Source organism: Macadamia integrifolia, chromosome 8 (genome assembly GCF_013358625.1).
Source record: "Macadamia integrifolia cultivar HAES 741 chromosome 8, SCU_Mint_v3, whole genome shotgun sequence".
NCBI lineage: Eukaryota > Viridiplantae > Streptophyta > Magnoliopsida > Proteales > Proteaceae > Macadamia > Macadamia integrifolia.
This window is the reverse complement of record NC_056564.1, coordinates 17413090-17433486: the sequence shown is the minus strand read 5'-3', so window position 1 is coordinate 17433486 and position 20397 is coordinate 17413090. Positions and strand designations below refer to the sequence as shown.

Genomic DNA, 20397 nt, shown 5'->3' with positions numbered 1-20397 from the left:
AAGCCTCGGCGTGGAGCAGCTCCACGCTTCGTGAAGTCCTTGCAATGCAACCTCCAAACCCTAATCTACTCCTTCTTCAACTTCGTCTTCTTCTATGGTCTCAGAGCTCAAGCCAACCTCAAACCCTAATCTACTCCAAAACCAACTTCTGGGTTTCTCAAGCAACAACTATTGTCCGATAATGGAGCTGTTTTGATCGCCTTGTGTATGGATGAAGGTTAATTTAAATTTTGATTTTCACTTTCGTCTTCTTCCATGGTTTCAAACCAATTGGTTTCTTTGGTGTCTTACAATTTTGGGGTTTCATTAAGGTCCCTTCAAGCCCCCTTCGATCACAGTTTAACCTTTCCTAGGCAGTATTCTGAAATTTCTTGAATTTATGAGGTTTAACTCAATTTTTTTCAGACCTAAGGTATCTATATTCTGTCAACCTTTTTCATTATGTTATTGAGCTTTGATCTCAGATTAGCAAAGCTTATTTTGAGTGTCATTAGAGTCTCAATTGTTGTCTAGATATTGGTAGTATACCTGTTATTCAGTTGCTCGATTTTACCCTAGCCGATTGGTTGATAGTTGGGTAATTAACTCTACTGTTTTGGGGGATTATCACTGTACTGTTATTAGTCCTAGCAGCAGGTTGTTTAGAGTTTATTTGGGGTTGGGTGTTGCCAAAATACTTGTGGCTCTAAATCCCAGGTGTTTTTCTTTGTTATTATTCTTCTTCCTCCATCTTCTTCTCCATTAACCAAATAAGTTTTCCTTTGAATTTTCTACAGATCCTATTCTGATATGAGATTCATATGCAAGGTTTTTTTTTTTTTATATGAATTACATCAGAGAAGATAACAGAGGTTGCCGTGATTTGCAGAGCTCTCAAACCCATCTTCTCCATCGGTTTTGAGAGAGATTTGAGTGTTTTGGTATATGAATATAAAAGGGTATAATGGTCTTATCATATTAAGACCCTTTTTCACTAAAGGGTAATACAGTATTTTGTCGTTTAAAACTAACAGTATACTCACACCATCAATGCCGGGGGAGGGAGCGTAATTCGTTTAAATCCTTGGGTTCATATGTAATTTCGACAAATTACAGGGGAGGGGGCGTAATTTTCCTTTTTTTGGGGGGGGGGGGGTGGGGGGCGGTTTTAAAGAATCGACCTAAAGTTGCCCTGAACGTTTCAAAACACAGAATCAATGATCGAAATCGGTCTTGCCTATTCCAGAATCTGTCCCAAGAACGTTAGAATCGGTTATTAGGTCTGAAATCTCAGCAATTTTAGGGTAACCTGACATTAATCAGCCTTGTCGAATCGACCGAAATCAGTAACGGCTTCTGAACCAAATCAGCCGATTCACCAATTTATGAAACCGTGTTTGATCTAGCCATTGGATTTTGGAAAGAGAGATGCCACTGCTGTTATTTCATTGCTATATAGGGGCAATCATGTAAGCTACACCGTGAAACATTCTCCCTGCCTCGCTGAAGGGGGGATTTTCCTGCAACTGGGAGTTACTCTTCAAGTCCAAGGTAAGTCCTCCCAAAAGGCCAAAGGCCCAGAACCCCCTTAGTTGATGTAACAACTGGAGATCTGAATCTCTTCGTCCCTCTCAGCTTTTTTGTTCATTATTTACTTTTTTCTGTTTACGAATCTGTATTCAGATCTCCAGTTGTTACATTACTGCTGATCTTGTGTTTCTCGGATCAATTGCGTGTGTAATCGCTTGTTTTTGTTCCTGATTACCAACTTATGATTTTCGAAACATTTACTTGAAAAATTCGCTCTCTTTTCTTCCCTGATCTGGATCCCTAAAATCGCCAGATTTGGATAGGATTTTCATTTTTTTTTTTTTTTTTTTATCTGGAGACTATGTGGTTTCAGCTCCAGTGGTGAAATTTAGGGGCATTCGAAGCTATGGATTCATATTGAGGACTGTTGTCGTAGCTTGTCCTATTTCATTTGTTCCCCAGTGGTTGGTATGGAACTTCGTCCACGTTTTAGTTTTTTTCCAGGTGTTGTTGGCTCCGAGAATCATTTTGCAGGTGATTGTGATTCTTGTATGTCATTTGAATTGTAATTGTTTATCTTCAGGTGATTACTGTACAGTTTCCATGCATTCTCACTTCCGTCTCAGTTGATTCTAATGCAGGTTGCATAAATTTCTCCAGTGGAGAAACACTGCAGCTATGGTAACAGAAACACGGCATTATTAGGGTTTTGTTCTTCTTGGCATGTTAATTTCCGTGCAGAATAACTGAGTGGGAAGAGAATTGAAAACAATTATAATGGAGCCGTTATGGAAGCTTGCATTTTTGCTGGAGCCTGCTCCCGTCACTCTGATTTTGACAGCAGTAGCAGTAACCTATGGATCAGCGTTTCGAGCTTTAAATTACGGGAAGGAAATGGAGCGAAACCGTGATTTTTCGGAGGCATCCATCACATTAGACAGGTCCCAAGCACTCATGATCCCAGTAATGAGTTCTTGCAGCCTACTGCTTATGTTCTACCTCTTCTCCTCTGTATCGCAGCTGCTCACAGCCTTCACAGCCGTGGCATCTGCCTCTTCCCTCTTCTTCTGTCTATCTCCCTATATTACATATTTCAAAATGCAATTCGGGCTGGTGGATCCTTTTATGTCGCGTTGTTGCTCGAAGTCATTCACTCGATGTCAAGGGATACTTGTGTTGGTATGCACAGGAATCGTTGTGGCCTGGCTTGTTTCTGGGCATTGGGTGTTGAACAACTTGTTGGGAATTTCAATATGTATTGCATTTGTGAGCCATGTTCGCCTTCCAAACATCAAAACCTGTGCATTGCTTCTTGTTTGCTTGTTTGTGTACGATATATTCTGGGTTTTCTTTTCAGAGAGATTATTCGGTGAGAATGTTATGGTCTCTGTTGCCACACAGCAAGCGTCTAATCCTGTTCACACAGTGGCTAATACTTTGAGCCTTCCGGGCCTGCAACTGATAACGAAGAAACTGGAGTTGCCCGTGAAGATTGTGTTCCCTAGGAATTTGTTGGGTGGAGTGATTCCTGGAGCTAATGCAACGGACTTCATGATGCTTGGTCTTGGAGATATGGTACGACATTATATTTTCTTAGATGATTTACTGTGTTTTCTAGCAGGCTTCGCAATGTTATCATAATTTATCATCGTAAAATTTGATGTTGTCCTGGAATTTAGCGTCCTTTATCCATGAAATGGTTATTCAGTATCATGGAGCTAATACATGGGGACGAATAGATATCAAATTCATTGTTTCTTAGGATGGTTACATAAGATTACTCTCACCGTTCCAGTTCATAAGATCCAACTTCATGATTTAGTAGGTCAAATGTTGCCACCCTACTTGAGAAATGCAACTTTTTTCCTTATATACACATGGATGATTGCAATTGTCTGTTCAGAAGAGGATCTGACCATCCATTCGGTGTTGCTTCAAGGTTCAAACCTTTTTTTTTTGGGGGGGGGGGGTGGTGGGGTAAAAACTTGGTCCAGTGCTTGGTCAATTTGGTATATTTCAATTGGACCATTCTTGTAGTTTCTCTTTGTACTAATCAATTAGGCCTCAGGCCTATGATTTGTTCGTTGAAATGTTTTATAAATGGATGCTAATTGTATAATGAGGCTTTCTTTTATAATCTGTGAATTCTGTTCTTAATACCCCTTTATTCTTTATCCCAGTGGCAGAGGATTTACAGAAAAAATCTTTGCAGGGTTGTCATCTATGTTTGTTGGCACCCTTTTCTCCCTACATAAATGTAACTCGTGCTTTAAATTTCCCCAAAGTAGTCAATAGAAGTTGGGCAGCCATGACGAGCTTCTTTTCCATCCAAAACTTAGTATATTTTAAAGATAATTTCGATGTGCTTCTTGACAACAGAGATATAGTACCATCACCTTAATACATTGTTATGAAGGGCTGTCTCGGGTGCCATCTGCTATTGCATATTGTATACCTAAATTTCTACATGATTAGGGTTTTCAATGATGGTGGTTTATAATTATTGAATTGTGATTCTATACTTATTTTGGTAGAGCCTGTGTAGTTCCTTGGAATGCTGGTTACTACATGGGAGCTTCTATGGGGGATGACCATTGTGAGAAATTCTTCTAACAGTCAACTCTAGTTTAATGCCCTACAAGAATATCCTATAACCAACTGAAATGGGATTTGTGGCATGTCGTTTTTCTGCAGTATTCTATGAAATTTTATTTTGCATTGTTTAAAATTCTTTGGGCTGTCAAATGCAATTTAGTACCTACCAAGAATATAAAATATGTCAGCTGAAAAGGGACTGGCATTGGTTTTTTTGCTGCAGTATCCTTGGAAATTGATTTTTTGTACTTTTCATTTATTTAGTATTGGAGTGTTGGTCTGAAGTGGAAAAAAGGCGCAGCCCCTCCCTACATCCCTTGGTCATAGGCTGCATTGTTCAACCGCTTCTCTTCATTCTTTCCTATTGTATTCTTAGCAGTATTTATAATACAACCAACTCAGCCAAAATCAACAAAGTCTACCAGCTACATTTCTAAAACGATGAATTTACTATAAGTTAAATTTAAAATATTTTTAAAACCTTTGTAATTATTTATGTTCCTATTGCACTGTACTAGAATGTAAATTGTGTATGTGTATGTATGGGGAGTACCTTTAATTTGATAGGCCCTAGACTGGTCAAATCACTAACCTCAAGCTCCTATAGCTAGCTGTAATATTATGCTATATTTATTATTTTTTGATAAATAATGTTAGGATTCTGGAGAAGAGGATTATTGTAGTGCTACTAAATGCCCTGAAGAGAACGTTAAAAGTTTAAGTTCCAACTTTCCATTGGATTTCATAGTTTTTATTTTTCAGTTCTTATTTCTTATGAATTATAGAACTTATAGACTAAATTCTTTAATTGTAGGAATATGTTGGTTCTAGTTATTTCAACATACTTTTAGTGGTTACGAAGCGTTGAGATATCATAATTAAAAAACAATGTGGCAACACTCATCATCTGTGTGAGATATGCTATAATCTGAAAGTGCCTTCACTACGGAAATTGATTCTCCCAGTTAAATAGTTAAATAGCCTTCACACTAGAAGCGTACTTTGGAACATGGAAGGTTGTATGTATGCACGTAACAAACCATTATTTTAGGTTAGATTTCTTGATGGCACAAATTTGTCGCTCAAAGAGCTGCAGTAAAAACATTTGTGGTCTTACCTGGATTTCTGTTGCGTAAAAGACCCAGTGAAACATAAAAGGCTTCCTAGTTATTGTAGGGTTAACATTTAGTTAAGTAATGACAACACATTTCTGTTAAAAAGGAATATGCTGCAGGTTGTGTGATTATTTAATTTAATGTGGTTAAATGGCCACTTAGCTGTCCAATGTTTTTTAGCTGATGGGCTACCTGCTTGAGGGGTGATGAAATAAGGGGGAAAAAGGCCACCTTGAGCAAGATATTACATGCCAACCAAGAAAAGAAACTGTTGTGGTGCTAGCCCATTTGATTTTGTATGGCCATTCATGTTGTGGCCAAGCAATAGAATGATTCATAATGGTGTATTGGTTGGTGGTTGGTTGGATGGTCTTCTCTATCCCTTGATGCTTATTTTGACCTGCATTTAATCCAATGAATTGTATCAAATATCTCATTTCTGTCATGCTATAATAGTATAATGTGATTTTTCATATATAAAATATCACGGTTTGATGTCTGAAGTGGTCAATCGCTTGAACAATCTCAATACGATCATTGTTGATTATTAACAGTTTTTTCCCCCTCTTTTATTTCACCTTTATCCCCATCCATCCCCTCCACACTTGCCTACACCCACTACCCAGATATACTCACACTCTTGAACTTTCCACTATCTCATGATCACTTTCCTATGGTAGTAGTGATCAAGCCTTCTCACAATTGCTTTACCCTGGTAGCATGGACGAAACTCATGTATTAATGGTTGCATGTACTGTAATTTGTTTTCCTGTCATGCGCATGGCAACAAATTTGTAGATATTGTATATCTTCTCATATTTAACTTTTGCATTTGATATCTCGAGGGACAATTCCTTCTCTGTGGACATCTTTCCCTTCAATATATTTTGCATGGTAATATAACTTTCCACTTCCAATAAAAAAAATTGGAAAGGGATATCAGTGGATTTTCTTCTTTTCCCTCTTCAGCCAGCAATTTCATGGTTTGTTGCTAAAAATTGGAAATAGATGTTAGTGGAATTTCTTATTTTCCCTCACCAGTGAGCAATTTCTTGAATTGCTACTATGTACATTCTGTAGTATATTATGACCATAATATCTTTGATTGCTAATTCATAGTGATAATCACTTTTTTGACCTCCAAAATTTGATGGTGGATTTACAGGCTATCCCTGCCATGCTTATTGCATTGGTTCTCTGTTTCGATCATCAGAAAAGTCGGGATTCAGCAGGCACTTTAGATATATCTTCCCCAAAACGACACAAATACATATGGTATGCAATTTCTGGATATGCCATTGGACTTGTAGCCGCTTTAGCCGCCGGGATCTTGACTCATTTACCCCAACCCGCCCTTCTGTATCTGGTATGTTTTCATTAACATTTATTTGCAGCCTTCCATTAGAAAAGAAAAACTTGATGCATCTTGATTAGCATATATATAACTAGGATGTTTTATGCTTCATCCACCATCATTTCCAGACTGTACCTGGAAATTTTCTGGCAGTTTTTTCTCTTATGCCACTTTTTGCTTCTACACTTAGGCCTGAGCGATGCCTCAAACTGAAATTTTCATTGTACAATTTGAGTTGAATTTGTTTTGCTTTCTCAAACCTATTGTTGAGCTGCTTTCACTGTTTATAATATCAGGGTTTTTTTATGTACTTTGATGAAATGCTGTATTTAGCACTGCTGCTATGTATGAAGTTGATGAGTTTTTTTTTTTTTTTTTCTGCACTCTTGGATCCATGTAGCCGACCCCATTCAGTTGGGGTAAGGCTGAGTTGTGTTGTTGTTAATCTTATGTGTACCTCTATATTATACTTTAGGGGTTGGGAACGAAATGGACAAGTACATTAGGCATGCTAATAATTTAATAGATAGTGGACATGCTTTGTCCTAAATGTTAGTGATACTGCAATTGAGATCAGTGGTAATTTGTGATTGTAGAAAAATGATAATTTAATTTAGGGAAAATGACAGGCAAGCTGCCTGCAGTACACGGTCACACACCCTCTCACAATCACTGACGTATTCTTCCATCTCTCTCCTTAATGACTATGTGGCTCCCCCTGTATGACAAATCGACACCCACCGAAATGCACTCTTTACTCCCCTCATTGGCTTTGCATGAAAGATGCTAATATACTATGCCTGTGTTTCCATAACTCTCCCTTTAATTTATTAGAGGAAATGATATCATATTATTATATGATTATTTTCCAATAGCATCTTATTAGGTGGAAATTCCATATTAGGCTGGATATATTATTTTTCTATAGATAGAGAATGTGAGCTGTAAAAGCTACTTGTTTCAAGAAAACAAGTGGACTGGGATGAAAGCCTCCCTATCTTAGGTATTGGGTAACCTGGATACCCAAAAGGAGGTCCTTTTGACATTCCAGAACATTCTACATTGAGAGGACTCAACTGGATCTCGACTCTACCATCCAAGGGAAGACTCCTATGCACTTTAACAATAACTAGCGCTGTCAATTGGTGAACAACTTGATTCGGATGTGTTGAGTAATATATTGCTAGTGTTGATGCTCAATGAAGTGCATCCTTTCTGCAAATTGCAATTACTATACCAACACTCATAACTTGCAGAGGAATCCTGTGCACAGCTTAATGGGCTAGAGCTTTCAGCTTTGCACTTATCTTTGATCAATAAGGTCATTGTGGCCTTGAGCATTGTTTCAAGGATTAGGATCAGTGATGCGGATCCGGATTCCAAGGACTGAAATCGGATCGCTTAGGGCCCACAAGAATGACTAAAAATCTCAAATTTAATGGTTGAAGGGTATTCTTGTAATTTCAGAAACAAGCAGGGCCTTAGAAATAATTATATGGTAGCTGGGGTAGTTCTAGAACTAAAAATTTAATATGAGGGTTTTATTATGGAATTTTAAAGAAAATGGGTTAAAAAGAACAAAAAAAGTTCAGCAAGGGGGGTTTTATGTAATTTTGAAATGGCCTTACTTGTAATATGGAGAAACCACCTTCTTCAACCTTAAGTCAATACTGAAAACAGAAATCAGCGGTAAAATTAAATCTCAAGTCGATAGAACTCAGCCTATAGGCCTCGGTTTGGGCTGATCTTCCAAACGAAGGCTACCAACCCTGTGGCCTCTTGATTCCGGCAGATAGATACCTCAAACAGCAAGCTTCAATGAGGTAAAACAAGTTTTGAACTTCTCCAGGCGGCAAGCAAGAACCAGATCTGAATCTGAGATCTATTTCTCACAGCAGAACCAAGCTTGGGAGGAGATCTTCTAGGGTTTGTGTCGCCTAGGAGGTAGCAACCTTCGGTCCAAATCTCAGACCTGATCGATGGGTTTTCAAGGTTCAGCAACACGTTTTGTACACCTGAGATTACCGCCCAGAACAGAGCATGGACAACAAGCAAAGAAGAAAAGGAACGAAGAGAAGAAGATAAGAGTGGGAAAAGAAGATTTCAGAGAATCAGGGAGGGGGAAAACAACCCACGGCAGCCATGGTTTTCATACCAAGTTTCAATTCTTCAAAAAAAACTTCAAATCTAACCACTGAGTTCATTCATTACATGACTAATATAAAGAAAAAAAAATCAAACAATTAATGAAAACTACTTGAAAATGGAAACAATTCTAAAATTAGAAGCTAAAAAAATCAAATCAAAAGATTTTTTTTCTAAGTCGATCGTGCAACTGCGTCAGCTCTCCCGGTCTTAAAAGAACTCGACTTCGTCGAGTTAGGTCGTGCTCCCAAGATACCTGTGTAAGTTGCTCACTGATGAGGTGGCACGTATCTCGAAGCAGAAGATAGGAGCATAACACCAAGAGGAGGGAGGGTAGGCTGACATGTCACTAGAGCAGGAGTCAGTCGACGACGTGGCATGTCTGATAATGCGTGTGACCTCATTAAGTACATACGACCTCCTTGCTTCACCTTGATGGTGTTCCGTGCGCCATCATAGAGAATGCCTGCATGTCATTGCCAAGGTCGCCCTAGAAGAATGTCGCAGTGTGCCAATGGGGTGACCAAACAGGTGACATGGTACTGTAGTGGCCCAAACTGTAGATGTACTCGAACAACTGCAGTGGCCTCTTCTCGAGCTGTGGGTCCAAAACTTCACACGTGAATTTTCTTAAAAAGCTACTTCTGTGGAAGGTTGTATGCTCGAATAAATTCAGCAGATATAAAATTTGCTTCTGCCCCAGTATCAACAACTGCATGAACATCAATAGGGTCGGAGCCGTGCAAGAGAGTACCCTTCTGTCTGAAGAGAGGAGCCTTATCAACTAGTCTATTCGAAAAGGATGAAAGGCTAGCTGAATGAGCTTCTACATTTTCATCTTCATCATCGACAATATTATCGTCCTCGAGGGAATAAGGATATAAATGAGATTCATCTTCATTCTTCTCTGTCGGCTGCTTCTTTGCTACATTCACAGAACGAGTCCTGTTGGGACACTTATTGGAATAGTGACCCTTCTCGCCACAACTATGGCATATGATATTCTTCACCCCAACACTATCCTTGTTGAACTCTGACATTTTCTCTTCAACTCTGCGAGCTTCAGGCTTCTTTTCCTCCATACACGGTGGAGGTCTATAAACTGAAGAAGTCTTGAGCATACCCTTCCAATAAATGGACTTCTCTTTAGCTATCTTGGCATGAGCCGCTGCCACATCAACAGACCTGAAATCAGTGTTAGCCAACTCAAGTCGAATCTCAGTACTTAACCCACTGATATATCGCATCACCCGTTGCTGGTCTGTTTCCTGAAGCCGACACCTTGAAGACAATTTGTGGAATTCGAGGGTGTAAGAATCCACATCTTTGTTCCCTTGTTGCAAGTTAAGTAATTTATGGAACATTGTCTTTTCATAATTAAGGGGAACAAATTTTTCAGTCAGAATCTGCTTCATGACCTCCCAATTGATAACGGGTTCAAGTCTTCTGACAAACCTTGCATGTAGTACATCATCCCACCATGAACATGCATACCCAATAAACTTGGTGATGATGAGTTCACACTTCTTCACGTCTGGAAGAGACTTATACACAAAAATTCTCTCCACTTTGGTAAGCTAGTCAAGAAATTCCTCAGGTCCCTTGTCACCACTGAACTTGGGAACCTCAACCTTGATGCCATAATCTCTGTCAGAAAATTGCCGGGTAACATCCTGGGGAACAACTGGATCAGATTGCTGCCTCTGAGGTGTGTCTTCGATCCGTAAAGTGTTGAGCTAAGGGGATAATGTAGAGGATCCTTCTTCAGCTCGCTTGTCGGACCTCCTCATAAAGGCAATCATCTCTTCTATAAACTTATCAAACTTGGCTTCAGTCCTCTCAAGCCTAGCATCAGTATTCTGTTGGTTCTCGGCTAACTCACGATACAATTTGTGCAACTCAGCATTGGTGATGTGACTTGCCATGGTTAGAAAATTGCAGGAAAATTTGCTCTGATACCACTTGATGCTGATCCGGATTCCAAGGACTGAAATCGGATTGCTTAGGGCCCACAAGAAGGACTAAAAATCTCAAATTTAATGGTTGAAGGGTATTCTTGTAATTTCAGAAACAAGCAGGGCCTTAGAAATAATTATATGGTAGTTGGGGTAGTTCTAGAACTAAAAATTTAATATGAGGGCTTTATTCTGGAATTTTAAAGAAAATGGGTTAGAAAGAACAAAAAATTTTCAGCAAGGGGGGTTTTATGTAATTTTGAAATGGCCTTACTTGTAATATGGAGAAACCACCTTCTTCAACCTTAAGTCAATACTGAAAACAGAAACCAGCGGTAAAATTAAATCTCAGGTCAATAGAACTCAGCCGATAGACCTCGGTTTGGGCTGATCTTCCAAACGAAGGCTACCAACCCTGTGGCCTCTTGATTCCGGTAGACAGATACCTCAAACAGCAAGCTTCAATGAGGTAAAACAAGTTTTGAACTTCTCCTGGCGGCAAGCAAGAACCAGATCTGAATCTGAGATCGATTTCTCACAGCAGAACCAAGCTTGGGAGGAGATCTTCTAGGGTTTGTGTCGCCTAGGAGGTAGCAACCTTCGGTCCAAATCTCAGACCTGATCGATGGGTTTTCAAGGTTCAGCAACACGTTTTGTACACCTGAGATTACCGCCCAGAACAGAGCATGGACAGCAAGCAAAGAAGAAAAGGGAACGAAGAGAAGAAGATAAGAGTGGGAAAAGAAGATTTCAGAGAATCAGGGAGGGGGAAAACAGCCCACTGAGTTCATCCATTACATGACTAATATAAAGAAAAAAAATCAAACAATTAATGGAAACTACTTGAAAATGGAAACTATTCTAAAATTAGAAGCTAATAAAATCAAATCAAAAGATTTTTTTTCTAATTCGATCGTGCAACTGCATCAATCAGCTTAATGTATTTAAGTAAAGTGGCTATCCCTTATTGGACTTTATTTTCTACCCATCTTTTTTATATGAATAACAATGAAATTAGTACTGAATCATAAGAAGACATTACATCAACACCTTGTACAAGAAAACAAAAGAACCACGACAACTGAAATATCATATGACCCCAGAAACTAGGTGGAAAAGGAAGCAACATCTTTCCTAGCCAGAAGATCAGCCATGGATTAGGAGTTTCTACCTATCTTGAGTTGGGTTTATCCCCTTTGTTTATTTCTTCTCATAATAGCCGGCAATTTATTTTCTAAAATGTAAAAGCCTATGATGGAGTAAAATTTGTGAGTTGAATTTCTGGTAACTGTGATGTGTAAATCAGTCCTATCATTGTGGAAGTTCAAGTGGTTTTGAAAAATTAATCTCTTTTTACTGTAGTCATTTTCTTATATGAAGATTGAAGAGTTCGACAAGTATATATATTTTTTTACTTACATAAAGAGCATCAGTAGGATAATAATATATAAAAATCTGCCTTTGTAGGCATATTCAGTTGTCATGTGAGATAGTAATTCATCCTGAATGTTTTTTCTTTGTTCTGTTATTATGACCTTTATCTATTTTATTTTATCTTATGTTTCCCGCTGGGTCCTTGTCTTCATTATGGTAACTGTATGGCTGTATACACCTAATTTAAAGCTTTTATTTGATTTTTGTATCTCCTTTCTTGATGAATAATTGGTTGGTATTTCTCGGATGAGTTGTAGCTTCAAAATTAGAGGCTTTCCACTCCAACTAAAGAATTAGTGGATAGAATGTCTTCTGCAATACTAATTAGAGTAGTAGTTTCAAAATCAGAGGCTTTCCACTCCAACTTAAGAATTAGTGGATAGAATGTCTTATGCAATACTAATTGCAATTCAGGATGAAGTATATGTTGGCTTGAATCATTTAATCACTGGGACATTTTGGGATATTATGTATTAACTTAGTTGCTACCAGATGTCTAACCTTTAAGGATTGCATCCAAAGCAGTAATTGTTACATATTTGTATGGCTATGCCTGATTTTGGCCATGTATGTGCGAATCAATCTTGTGGTTTTGCTCCATCTTTGTGTGGTAATTTCTGTCAAGTGTGAGCTTTATATGGCAGATCAAGTATTGTCTATACGTCAAATATCCTGCAGTATTGTGATAATTTCCAGTGATTTCTGTAAGATTGAAGGTAAGCCTCCTGTTTGTGCTCTGCTTATCCTAGCAGACAGGACAGCTCCTACCTGTAGTTGCAAATTGTGAAGATTGGAGTTAATTAGATCAAGTTTGCTCCCACTTATAGATGTTAATGAATTCTGTTAGTTCAAGTATTTCTAGGAAGTGTCTTTTTGTCCTTTGACAGGATCAACTTTTGTGCTTCCTCTTGAACTGAAATTTTTTACTTCCACCATATGTGGGTGCAGGTGCCATCAACTCTGGGACCTATCATTGTCCTCTCATGGCTGAGAAAGGAATTTGCAGAGCTATGGGAAGGGACAACGCAAAACCACAATGAGAAATCTCGTTTGCCAGAGGTTTAAGTCACTTTATCTTCAGCATCGGCCACTGGCGTAGATGTACTGGCAGAGCCAACCTATACTGTAAATTCCCATTTGGATAGCTCTGCCGCTGCCGGAGGAACCTTAATATAGCAATAACTAGTTAATGTTTGTCAAATGGTATTAGCTTTCTTATATTTGGCCTAACAACTTACGCTTGCCTTCAATGGCTGTTGTAAGACAAATATAGGCTGTCCACCGTCTCAGTGAACTTAATGAAGTACCTTAGAATCAAGGTCTATCTTTGATGGGCAACAGATTGATAGTGCATATCTTAGTGGTGGTGAAGCATAGATTATCAAAAGCTAGCTCTGCCTTATGTTGCTCCAAAGCTGCTACTACACAGTGGTGGTCACTCAAGAGAGGACACCAATGCTTTTGGTGCTTTATTTTGAGAGTGGCCAGGGCTTTCGATAAAGACTAGTACAGGGAAAGGGAAAAACACAAGGGGAGAAAACAGTCCACATACTCAGTTACAACCATCTTAAGTTTTTCAAACCTAGCTCTATTTGCCAAGTTATGGACTAAGCAGATGAAGTCCTTATCCTGTTTCAAAATATTACATTCAGAGAAAAAGCTTTTATGTCCAAGAGTATGTGAAATAACTCCCAAGGCCATTTAAATACAGTCATCTTGCATCCAGTCTCGTGGCTCTAGACAGTCCGTCCAAATTACAAACGTGGCTCCCAATTGTCTTGCCTGTTGCAGCCCTTGGAGCAACCTTCTTGCCTCTGCTGCCTCTGCTTTCTGTGCGTTACCCTACATAACCATGATACGTAGAGACAAATATAAAGTGATCTTTGAAAAAAAATAACAGATGCCTATCCAATTTGACAAGTCGATATAGTTATGAAATTTAGTTCGACAGAAGTATCAATATCAAAAACCCATTGGGAGGCTCTATGGCCTTAACATCATTTAAATAGAAACTAGAAGTGTACTTGCAACAAGAAAGAAAGAAATAGAAAACTGTATCAGGAAATAGGAATAGATATCCCAAATAACTAGATAGTAGGGATGTACTAGGAAGATACATTTGACCTTTGGATTGAACTAAGGAATGATGTTTTCAATTTCCTACAATATGGGATGGAAGTTAATGATGGACCCAAGATTCTCTCTTCATCCTGTTTTCCCTTTGCCTTAATTTGGGTTCTATATGTATTTCTCTAAATGGACATTCCTGTTGGGACAACATATGTATTTCTTGTTTGGAAGTAAGAATGCTACTTGATATTGTGTACATGAGCCTAAACACAACTGCTTCATGCCCCGCTCTGAAGATGCTTACGCACCCCTATCCCCTCCGTTGGTTGTGTTTGTGGGCATGTACTTTCACTGTCTGGTAGTGTTCTACTGCCTTTCTTTATTTTTATATATTTTAATATAAAGCCCGACCCACATGTGCACATTTGTGGCCAAATAATACATGTAATTTTGCAGGTGCTTAAATTCTGGTAAGTAAAATTTTATTTAAACCAAATGACCGTCTTCCCTGGGTGGTGTAGTTGGTTATCACGCTAGTCTCACACACCAGAGGTCCTCGGTTCGAATCCGGCCTCAGACACGTGGGAATATTTAAAGTTCTAAGCATATTTGTTTCATAAATAAACTGATACTTACAACCCTATTCTTTTCTTAGACTGTCAATTTTTTTTTATAGATTATTGATTTTTTTTTCAATCGAACCTAATATAATCATGGGGAGGGATCTATATGTTGCACCATTATATTGGCATCATACATACTAGAGGGAACCATCACTTCCAATGGAAGGTATACAAGGAGTCCATGGTATAAACAATAATAGGTAAAAAATTATGTGAGAGAGCATATATATATAATATATATATATATATAAAGAGTTGTGTAATGACATTTTTCCCTGTAAACATATGTTATAATGAGATTCTAAAAATAGTTGAAATACTCACTCCTTTGTATGCCCAAAAAATAATGACGACTAACACAACAATTGAAAGAACCTAAATGGTGGATAGTAGGCCCATCAGAGAATCCCATCATCGTTTCAAAAAAAAAAAAATAATAATAACAAAATAAAAAAAAAATTGAATAGACTGAATTGATTATAATCAATCCTTATTCTAGAGTTTTTGAGACCAATATTACTAAATAAGGGAGAAAGAACGCCATACCTTTGCTTGTGTCAATGCTTAGACACAATAGGCGTGAAAAGACTTTGTTATTCTTGAGTTGAAGATGTTCTTGCACATCCTCTCATTAGCTCTCACATTGAGTGTACCTATGCTAATAAGGTGACATTCTCTTACTCAAATGCCCCTAATAGACAATTGTTGTGGAATTACCGAATCCATAATGGTTCATCTTCCTCCCATCGCCAGTGATGGTCTTCTTTGTTATGCTTATGAGGCCATAATTCTGGTGACCCACACGGTTCCACACGGTTCAAGCCAAGGATCCCTTGAATCGGTGAGTTTTCGGATCAAATGGCCGATTCTAGGGTTTTTAAGACCGATTTCGGAAAATCGGAATGAGCAGGATCCTTTCCGTCCGCGACTCCTGGTTTTAAAAGCTTGCCTTAGAAGCTAAAAGCCTAAACTAGACCCATTCGAACCAATTAAGTGATACATCGGTTGACACAAAGCTGCCCAAACTGCTCTCGTTCAAATAATCACGACAGAAAGCTTAGTTCCGGAGTCTCTGCTCTGACCACAACGGAAAAGATTTGAATTCGAAATAGCCGAGACTAAGACCTACCTGATCTACGAGGGCTCCGCTCTACAGAGATTCGGAGTTCAAAAAAATGGCGGACGAGGCTCCACAGCTTGAAAGCCGAACCTCTGAAGTTAGTGAGGAAGGCAACGAACTCGAAGAAGTAGAGAAACTGGAGGTTGAAGTGAAGCAAATGGCTCAAAAAATCGTCCATTACCGGAAAACGCTTCCGGATCAGTTCAAGAAAAGTGTTGCTTCGGTCCTTGCTGCTCAAAGACCTCTTCTTCCAAATCTCGATGCCACTGCTCAGCTTGGAGTCACTGGAGATCGCGTCTCAGGTGCGTTTCTAGGGTTTCACATTTTGTTCCTAATTTAAGCATGGATTTCTTTTGTGAGCTTCTCCTCATAATGCTTAGGAATTTAACTAGTTTCCTTGCATAATCTAACCAGTTTCCGTACATGGTTTTCTATGTTTCTACTTGGTAGTTGCTGCCGCTCACTCTTTTTTCCCCCCCTCAATTTAATCCTTTATCTTGAAGATTTACTCAGTTCACCCACTGTAGTCTATCATAAAATCTAGTGATTGTTGAAGAAGATATTTCGAGAGGTCTCTTAATTCTACTGAAATATGCCCCTTGTAGTTTAGAGGAATGATAGGTTAGGTTCCGTTATTTTCTTGGGCGCCAAATTCCTGTAAAAAAGTCACTTCATGCGCAACTTTAGTGGCATCAGTAACTTTACTGTTCCATGGTTCCTCTGGAACTTCGGACTCCTGAGTTGCTGTACCTTGGTGGTGGGCTGCTTCTTTTTTTGGGTTTTTCCTGCTAATTGGTAAGCTTCAATTGAAGACATGTTTGCACAATCTGCAATTTTGATAAAACAGAAGACATAGAATGCTTGTTTCCCAACTGGGCCACTGTGACTGCACCTAAGCACTTAGGGCTTCTTTCTGAGATAGCATTACTTTATCGATTCCATTTTAATGCACTCTTTTCTGTTGTGAACTTTTTATTCCTTCTGATTACCCACAAGAAAGATCCTTTTTTATTTCTTCAGATGTATCTTCAAGCTGTTGAAATATATAACTGTACAGATGCAGGAGAACATATTGAGTCATCTAAAGGTACATTAGTAGCAGAAGAGGATCCTGAGATGAAGGAGAAAATACGGTTGCTGAAACTCAAGATTTCTAGTAATGTCTCTGCTATGCCCATCATTTTGAAGAGGATGAATGAGTGTATTTCTATGATTGATAGACTAGATTCATTCAATGGGAACATACATCCTGTTTTTAAAAGGAAACGAACAAGCTGACCATGTTCACTTAATTTTGAGAGTCCACACTGTCCTCATCACTACGAAGAGGATGAATGATTGTACTTCCCTGATTGAAAAATACTGATATATATTGGAACCATGCATCCTGCTTCTAAATGGAGGAGGGCGAGCTGACTAATCTTTTCTTCCTGATTTCAAGTTCCCCCTTATTGTATTATAACCTAACAAGCTTTGCTCTCAGTGTGTACCATAATGTATTTATCATTCATGTTCCGGAAGAATCATTCCAATACAGTAAGGTGATAAAAAGAAGGCTGATTTGTAGAATTATAATTCTTTCCTAGCTTTCACATCTTGCTCTCATAAATATATGTATGCCAAGAGGTGCTGTGCAGTAGCGCATACTTGTCTTTCTTTCTTTCTTTTTTTTTTTTTTGGGGGGGGGGGGGGGGCGGGGAGGCTGCTGTACAACTTTAAAAATTGAAGTTTTAATCTTGCTAATAATCCATCAGTAAATTAATAAAGATACCTGCTGCTTATGTGCTTTGGCTCTTTATTACTAAGCTTAGTAGTTTAAAGTCGGCTGATATATTGTTAAGTTCACTATTCTTAATATGTATAGTTAATTATAGAACTAGCTATCACTTATTATTATCTTTTCTTATCTTTATTTGTCATTTAATTGCTGTTAAGCCCCATGATCTTTTATTTCAGTGACATATTCTTAATGTGTTTGGTTCTCCTAAGAAATGGGAGATGAGAAGTATCCTCCGTTATTTTATTCCCCTCCCCCCCAGCTGTACTGTTCTCACGTTCTCCATCAATTTTCTCATTCCATGGTTTTCTTACCCAGTGAGTGATGTGAGTTTCTCAAAAATCTAAAGTTGCATTGCTTTTCTCTTGTTGAGCAGCCATACACTTGGGCTGACCAAAATTCTCAACTTTCTCTTCCTGCTACTCATGGAAAGACTTAGATTACTATGGTGACTGTAATTTATGTTTGACAAGCACAATTGTGAACCATTTCTCATTCTGTGTCTTTTTTCGTTAGGAATGTGGATAGTGGAATTTATTCTCCTTTGTTTCCTTACAGCTCTCTAAGTAGCCCCTGTTATGTTAGCCCCTGTTATGTCAAATGCCTCATTCAAGAGTGCCCGAGCATGGGTTCAGCAAGAGCTTTAAGATGTTAGAGAACTAGGTTCCTTTCGAAGTGTGTTGGTGTTTAGTGACGGAAAGACCGGTATAGGCTTGAGAATACCTAGTGTAAGGACGTGTCAGTGAAGAAGATTTCAGGATGATGTTTCTGCAGATCTCATCAATCTTCAAAGTCTTCATCAGCCATGATCTCGACAGTAGTTGATTTAATATTGTGTCAGATGATGCATACTTTGTATTGCTTGTACATACCGTCTACATGGTTCATAGCTTATTGACTATGTGGAGTGTTGTATACTTGTGATGATGTTTCATGGTAGAATTCCAAACGTTGGAGATTGTGAGACACATTATAAATTTTGTGTTTTATATGGCCTTTAGAAGAGGGGGGGGGGTGGAAATTGGATTCCTGGAATAGACTTTGTTGGGTGTGGGGAGGGTCAGTACATGGAACTCTGCCTGTTGAAATTTGGCCAACCTGATCTTTTATAGCAGAATCTGGCTATGCCTCAACAATAATGGCAGCTGCTCACGATTCTTGGTCCCAGAGTTTTCAGAATTTCCCTTCAATTTGATGGAGAGGGAAATTCTAGAATCATGAAACATATTCTACTTTATTCATATAGTGAATGGCCTATTTTCTTTGATATTTTTGGTTTGTGATTCTCGTTTCTTTGACATTGTTGTTGTCTGCAAGCAGAAAGGAATGATACTCCAAACATCACCAATGAAGTCCATCCAATTCCATTGATTTTGTTTCAAGTTTCTTGATATTTTTATTTATTTTTAATACCAAATGATTCATACCGCAAGCGTATGGTTAAACACGGTTGTAACTGGGTTCACCGCCTCCCCTAGTTGTAAATAACAGGTCATGAATCTTTTCGCACTTTCCATGGTTATGATGATACCCATCATAGTTGAATTCGCATCATATTTTTTTTTCACTGTGGTTTTAGTGCGGGACTTGTAAGTGGAATTTATTTCATTTTTGGGGGAAAAGTTCCTCGAAATGCGGGAGTGCAGTTTCCGGCTCATATGCTTCTTTTTTTTTCTCTAACCTACTCTGAATATGTGGACTCTATGTCAATTATACCTTTTTCAGGACAACCATTGGTGTGACATGCAGATTCCACACTGACAGCGTGGAAACCTCTCAGATTTTTGTATGTAAACTACCTGCCACTTACTGCTTCATGTGAGTTCCAGTAACCAGTGATATCAAATATGATCTGGTTGAAGCTATTGTGGACTTGACTTTTATCAAATCTCTCCTTGATTTAAAGTCTTAACACCTTCGGCTACTACATGTGGAGCACCATTAGTAGTTCTAAGAAGTACGAACAGCTGCCTTAACTCCTCGTTACATATGAACAACTGTTACTACTGCTCCCCTGCCCGCCTTTTTTTTTTTTTTGTTATGCTTATTGAGAAGTGGATGAAGGTTGGGAATGTTCTAACAATCTCATCCATGGACTCACCTGTGGATCTATTTTGGAAATGATAAATAACTAGGTGACCATGACGAAATGATAAGGAGATAAGAGTTTGTGAAAGCAGTTGGAAGAATTGGCCAAATATGAGGCAATGATGCTCTTTTAGGTTATAAATTCTCATAAGATGTTGCTCATCACACTACTGCTTTTTTTTTTCTTTTGATAAACCCACTACTGCATTTTACATAGTTGAACCTTCCACTAGTCTCCAGGTATTATTTCCATACGAAGAACCAAACGAATGTCATGCATCCCTTCTTCAATCATTCCATTAAAAGCTCCTAGGTTATTTTGGTTAAAATGGAAAGGAATTATTTCCCCAGTGGTGGATGAGTGGAAATTGCCTTTAGGAAGGAACATTGTTAGAAACTTAGAGTGGCGTTGAGTTATGAAATTTAAAAAAAGGTGCAGCTTCTTGTCACCAAAATAGTGAAGTGTGAGGTTGTAGCTTTCTTTTGATTGTAATTATTATTATAAAACACAATAAAATTAAGGTACACAAAAAGAGAATACATTGTCAGTTACATATTTTCTTGTTCTGGATAAAACAGTCATTAGCGCAATCCTACAAACCATGGACATAA

At 38.5% G+C, this 20397-nt stretch overlaps 2 protein-coding genes and 1 non-coding gene across 7 annotated transcripts; all 3 read left to right on the top strand.

Annotated features, from left to right (window-relative positions):
- The first annotated feature begins 1378 nt into the window (after nt 1-1378).
- Nucleotides 1379-13460, top strand: LOC122086980 (signal peptide peptidase-like 1). Of its 3 annotated transcripts, none has more exons than XM_042655916.1 (5): nt 1387-1530; nt 1883-2043; nt 2151-3084; nt 6385-6585; nt 13056-13460. In XM_042655916.1, exons 3-5 carry the CDS (start codon nt 2287-2289, stop codon nt 13170-13172), a joined length of 1116 nt encoding a protein of 371 aa, XP_042511850.1. In that variant the 5' UTR covers nt 1387-1530; nt 1883-2043; nt 2151-2286; the 3' UTR covers nt 13173-13460. The 3 variants fall into 3 exon arrangements, with proteins under 3 accessions (XP_042511851.1, XP_042511850.1, XP_042511849.1); XM_042655915.1 differs by having other exon boundaries at nt 1388-1530; nt 1868-2043; XM_042655917.1 differs by lacking the exon at nt 1883-2043 and having other exon boundaries at nt 1379-1530.
- Nucleotides 13461-14678: 1218 nt separating this feature from the next.
- TRNAV-CAC lies at nt 14679-14757 on the top strand. Its single transcript has one exon. It is a non-coding gene; the product is annotated as a tRNA-Val (tRNA).
- A 1003-nt stretch (nt 14758-15760) lies between these two features.
- LOC122086927 lies at nt 15761-18686 on the top strand. Of its 3 annotated transcripts, XM_042655837.1 has the most exons (4): nt 15761-16222; nt 16978-17076; nt 17877-17925; nt 18268-18686. In XM_042655837.1, the coding sequence occupies exons 1-3, from the start codon at nt 15976-15978 to the stop codon at nt 17888-17890; spliced, it is 360 nt and encodes a 119-aa protein (XP_042511771.1). In that variant the 5' UTR covers nt 15761-15975; the 3' UTR covers nt 17891-17925; nt 18268-18686. The 3 variants fall into 3 exon arrangements, with proteins under 3 accessions (XP_042511771.1, XP_042511772.1, XP_042511770.1); XM_042655838.1 differs by lacking the exon at nt 17877-17925 and having other exon boundaries at nt 18256-18686; XM_042655836.1 differs by lacking the exons at nt 17877-17925; nt 18268-18686 and having other exon boundaries at nt 15762-16222; nt 16978-17512.
- The last annotated feature ends 1711 nt before the right edge of the window (nt 18687-20397 follow it).

Bases quoted from the DNA above. Each gene is read 5' to 3' on its own strand.
- LOC122086980 (XM_042655917.1), top strand. From the start codon at position 2,287: ATGGAGCCGTTATGGAAGCTTGCATTTTTGCTGGAGCCTGCTCCCGTC. The intron at 3,085-6,384 runs GTACGACATTAT...GTGGATTTACAG, and splicing joins TGCTTGGTCTTGGAGATATG to GCTATCCCTGCCATGCTTAT. The intron at 6,586-13,055 runs GTATGTTTTCAT...ATGTGGGTGCAG, and splicing joins AACCCGCCCTTCTGTATCTG to GTGCCATCAACTCTGGGACC.
- LOC122086927 (XM_042655836.1), top strand. From the start codon at position 15,976: ATGGCGGACGAGGCTCCACAGCTTGAAAGCCGAACCTCTGAAGTTAGT. The intron at 16,223-16,977 runs GTGCGTTTCTAG...ATAACTGTACAG, and splicing joins CACTGGAGATCGCGTCTCAG to ATGCAGGAGAACATATTGAG.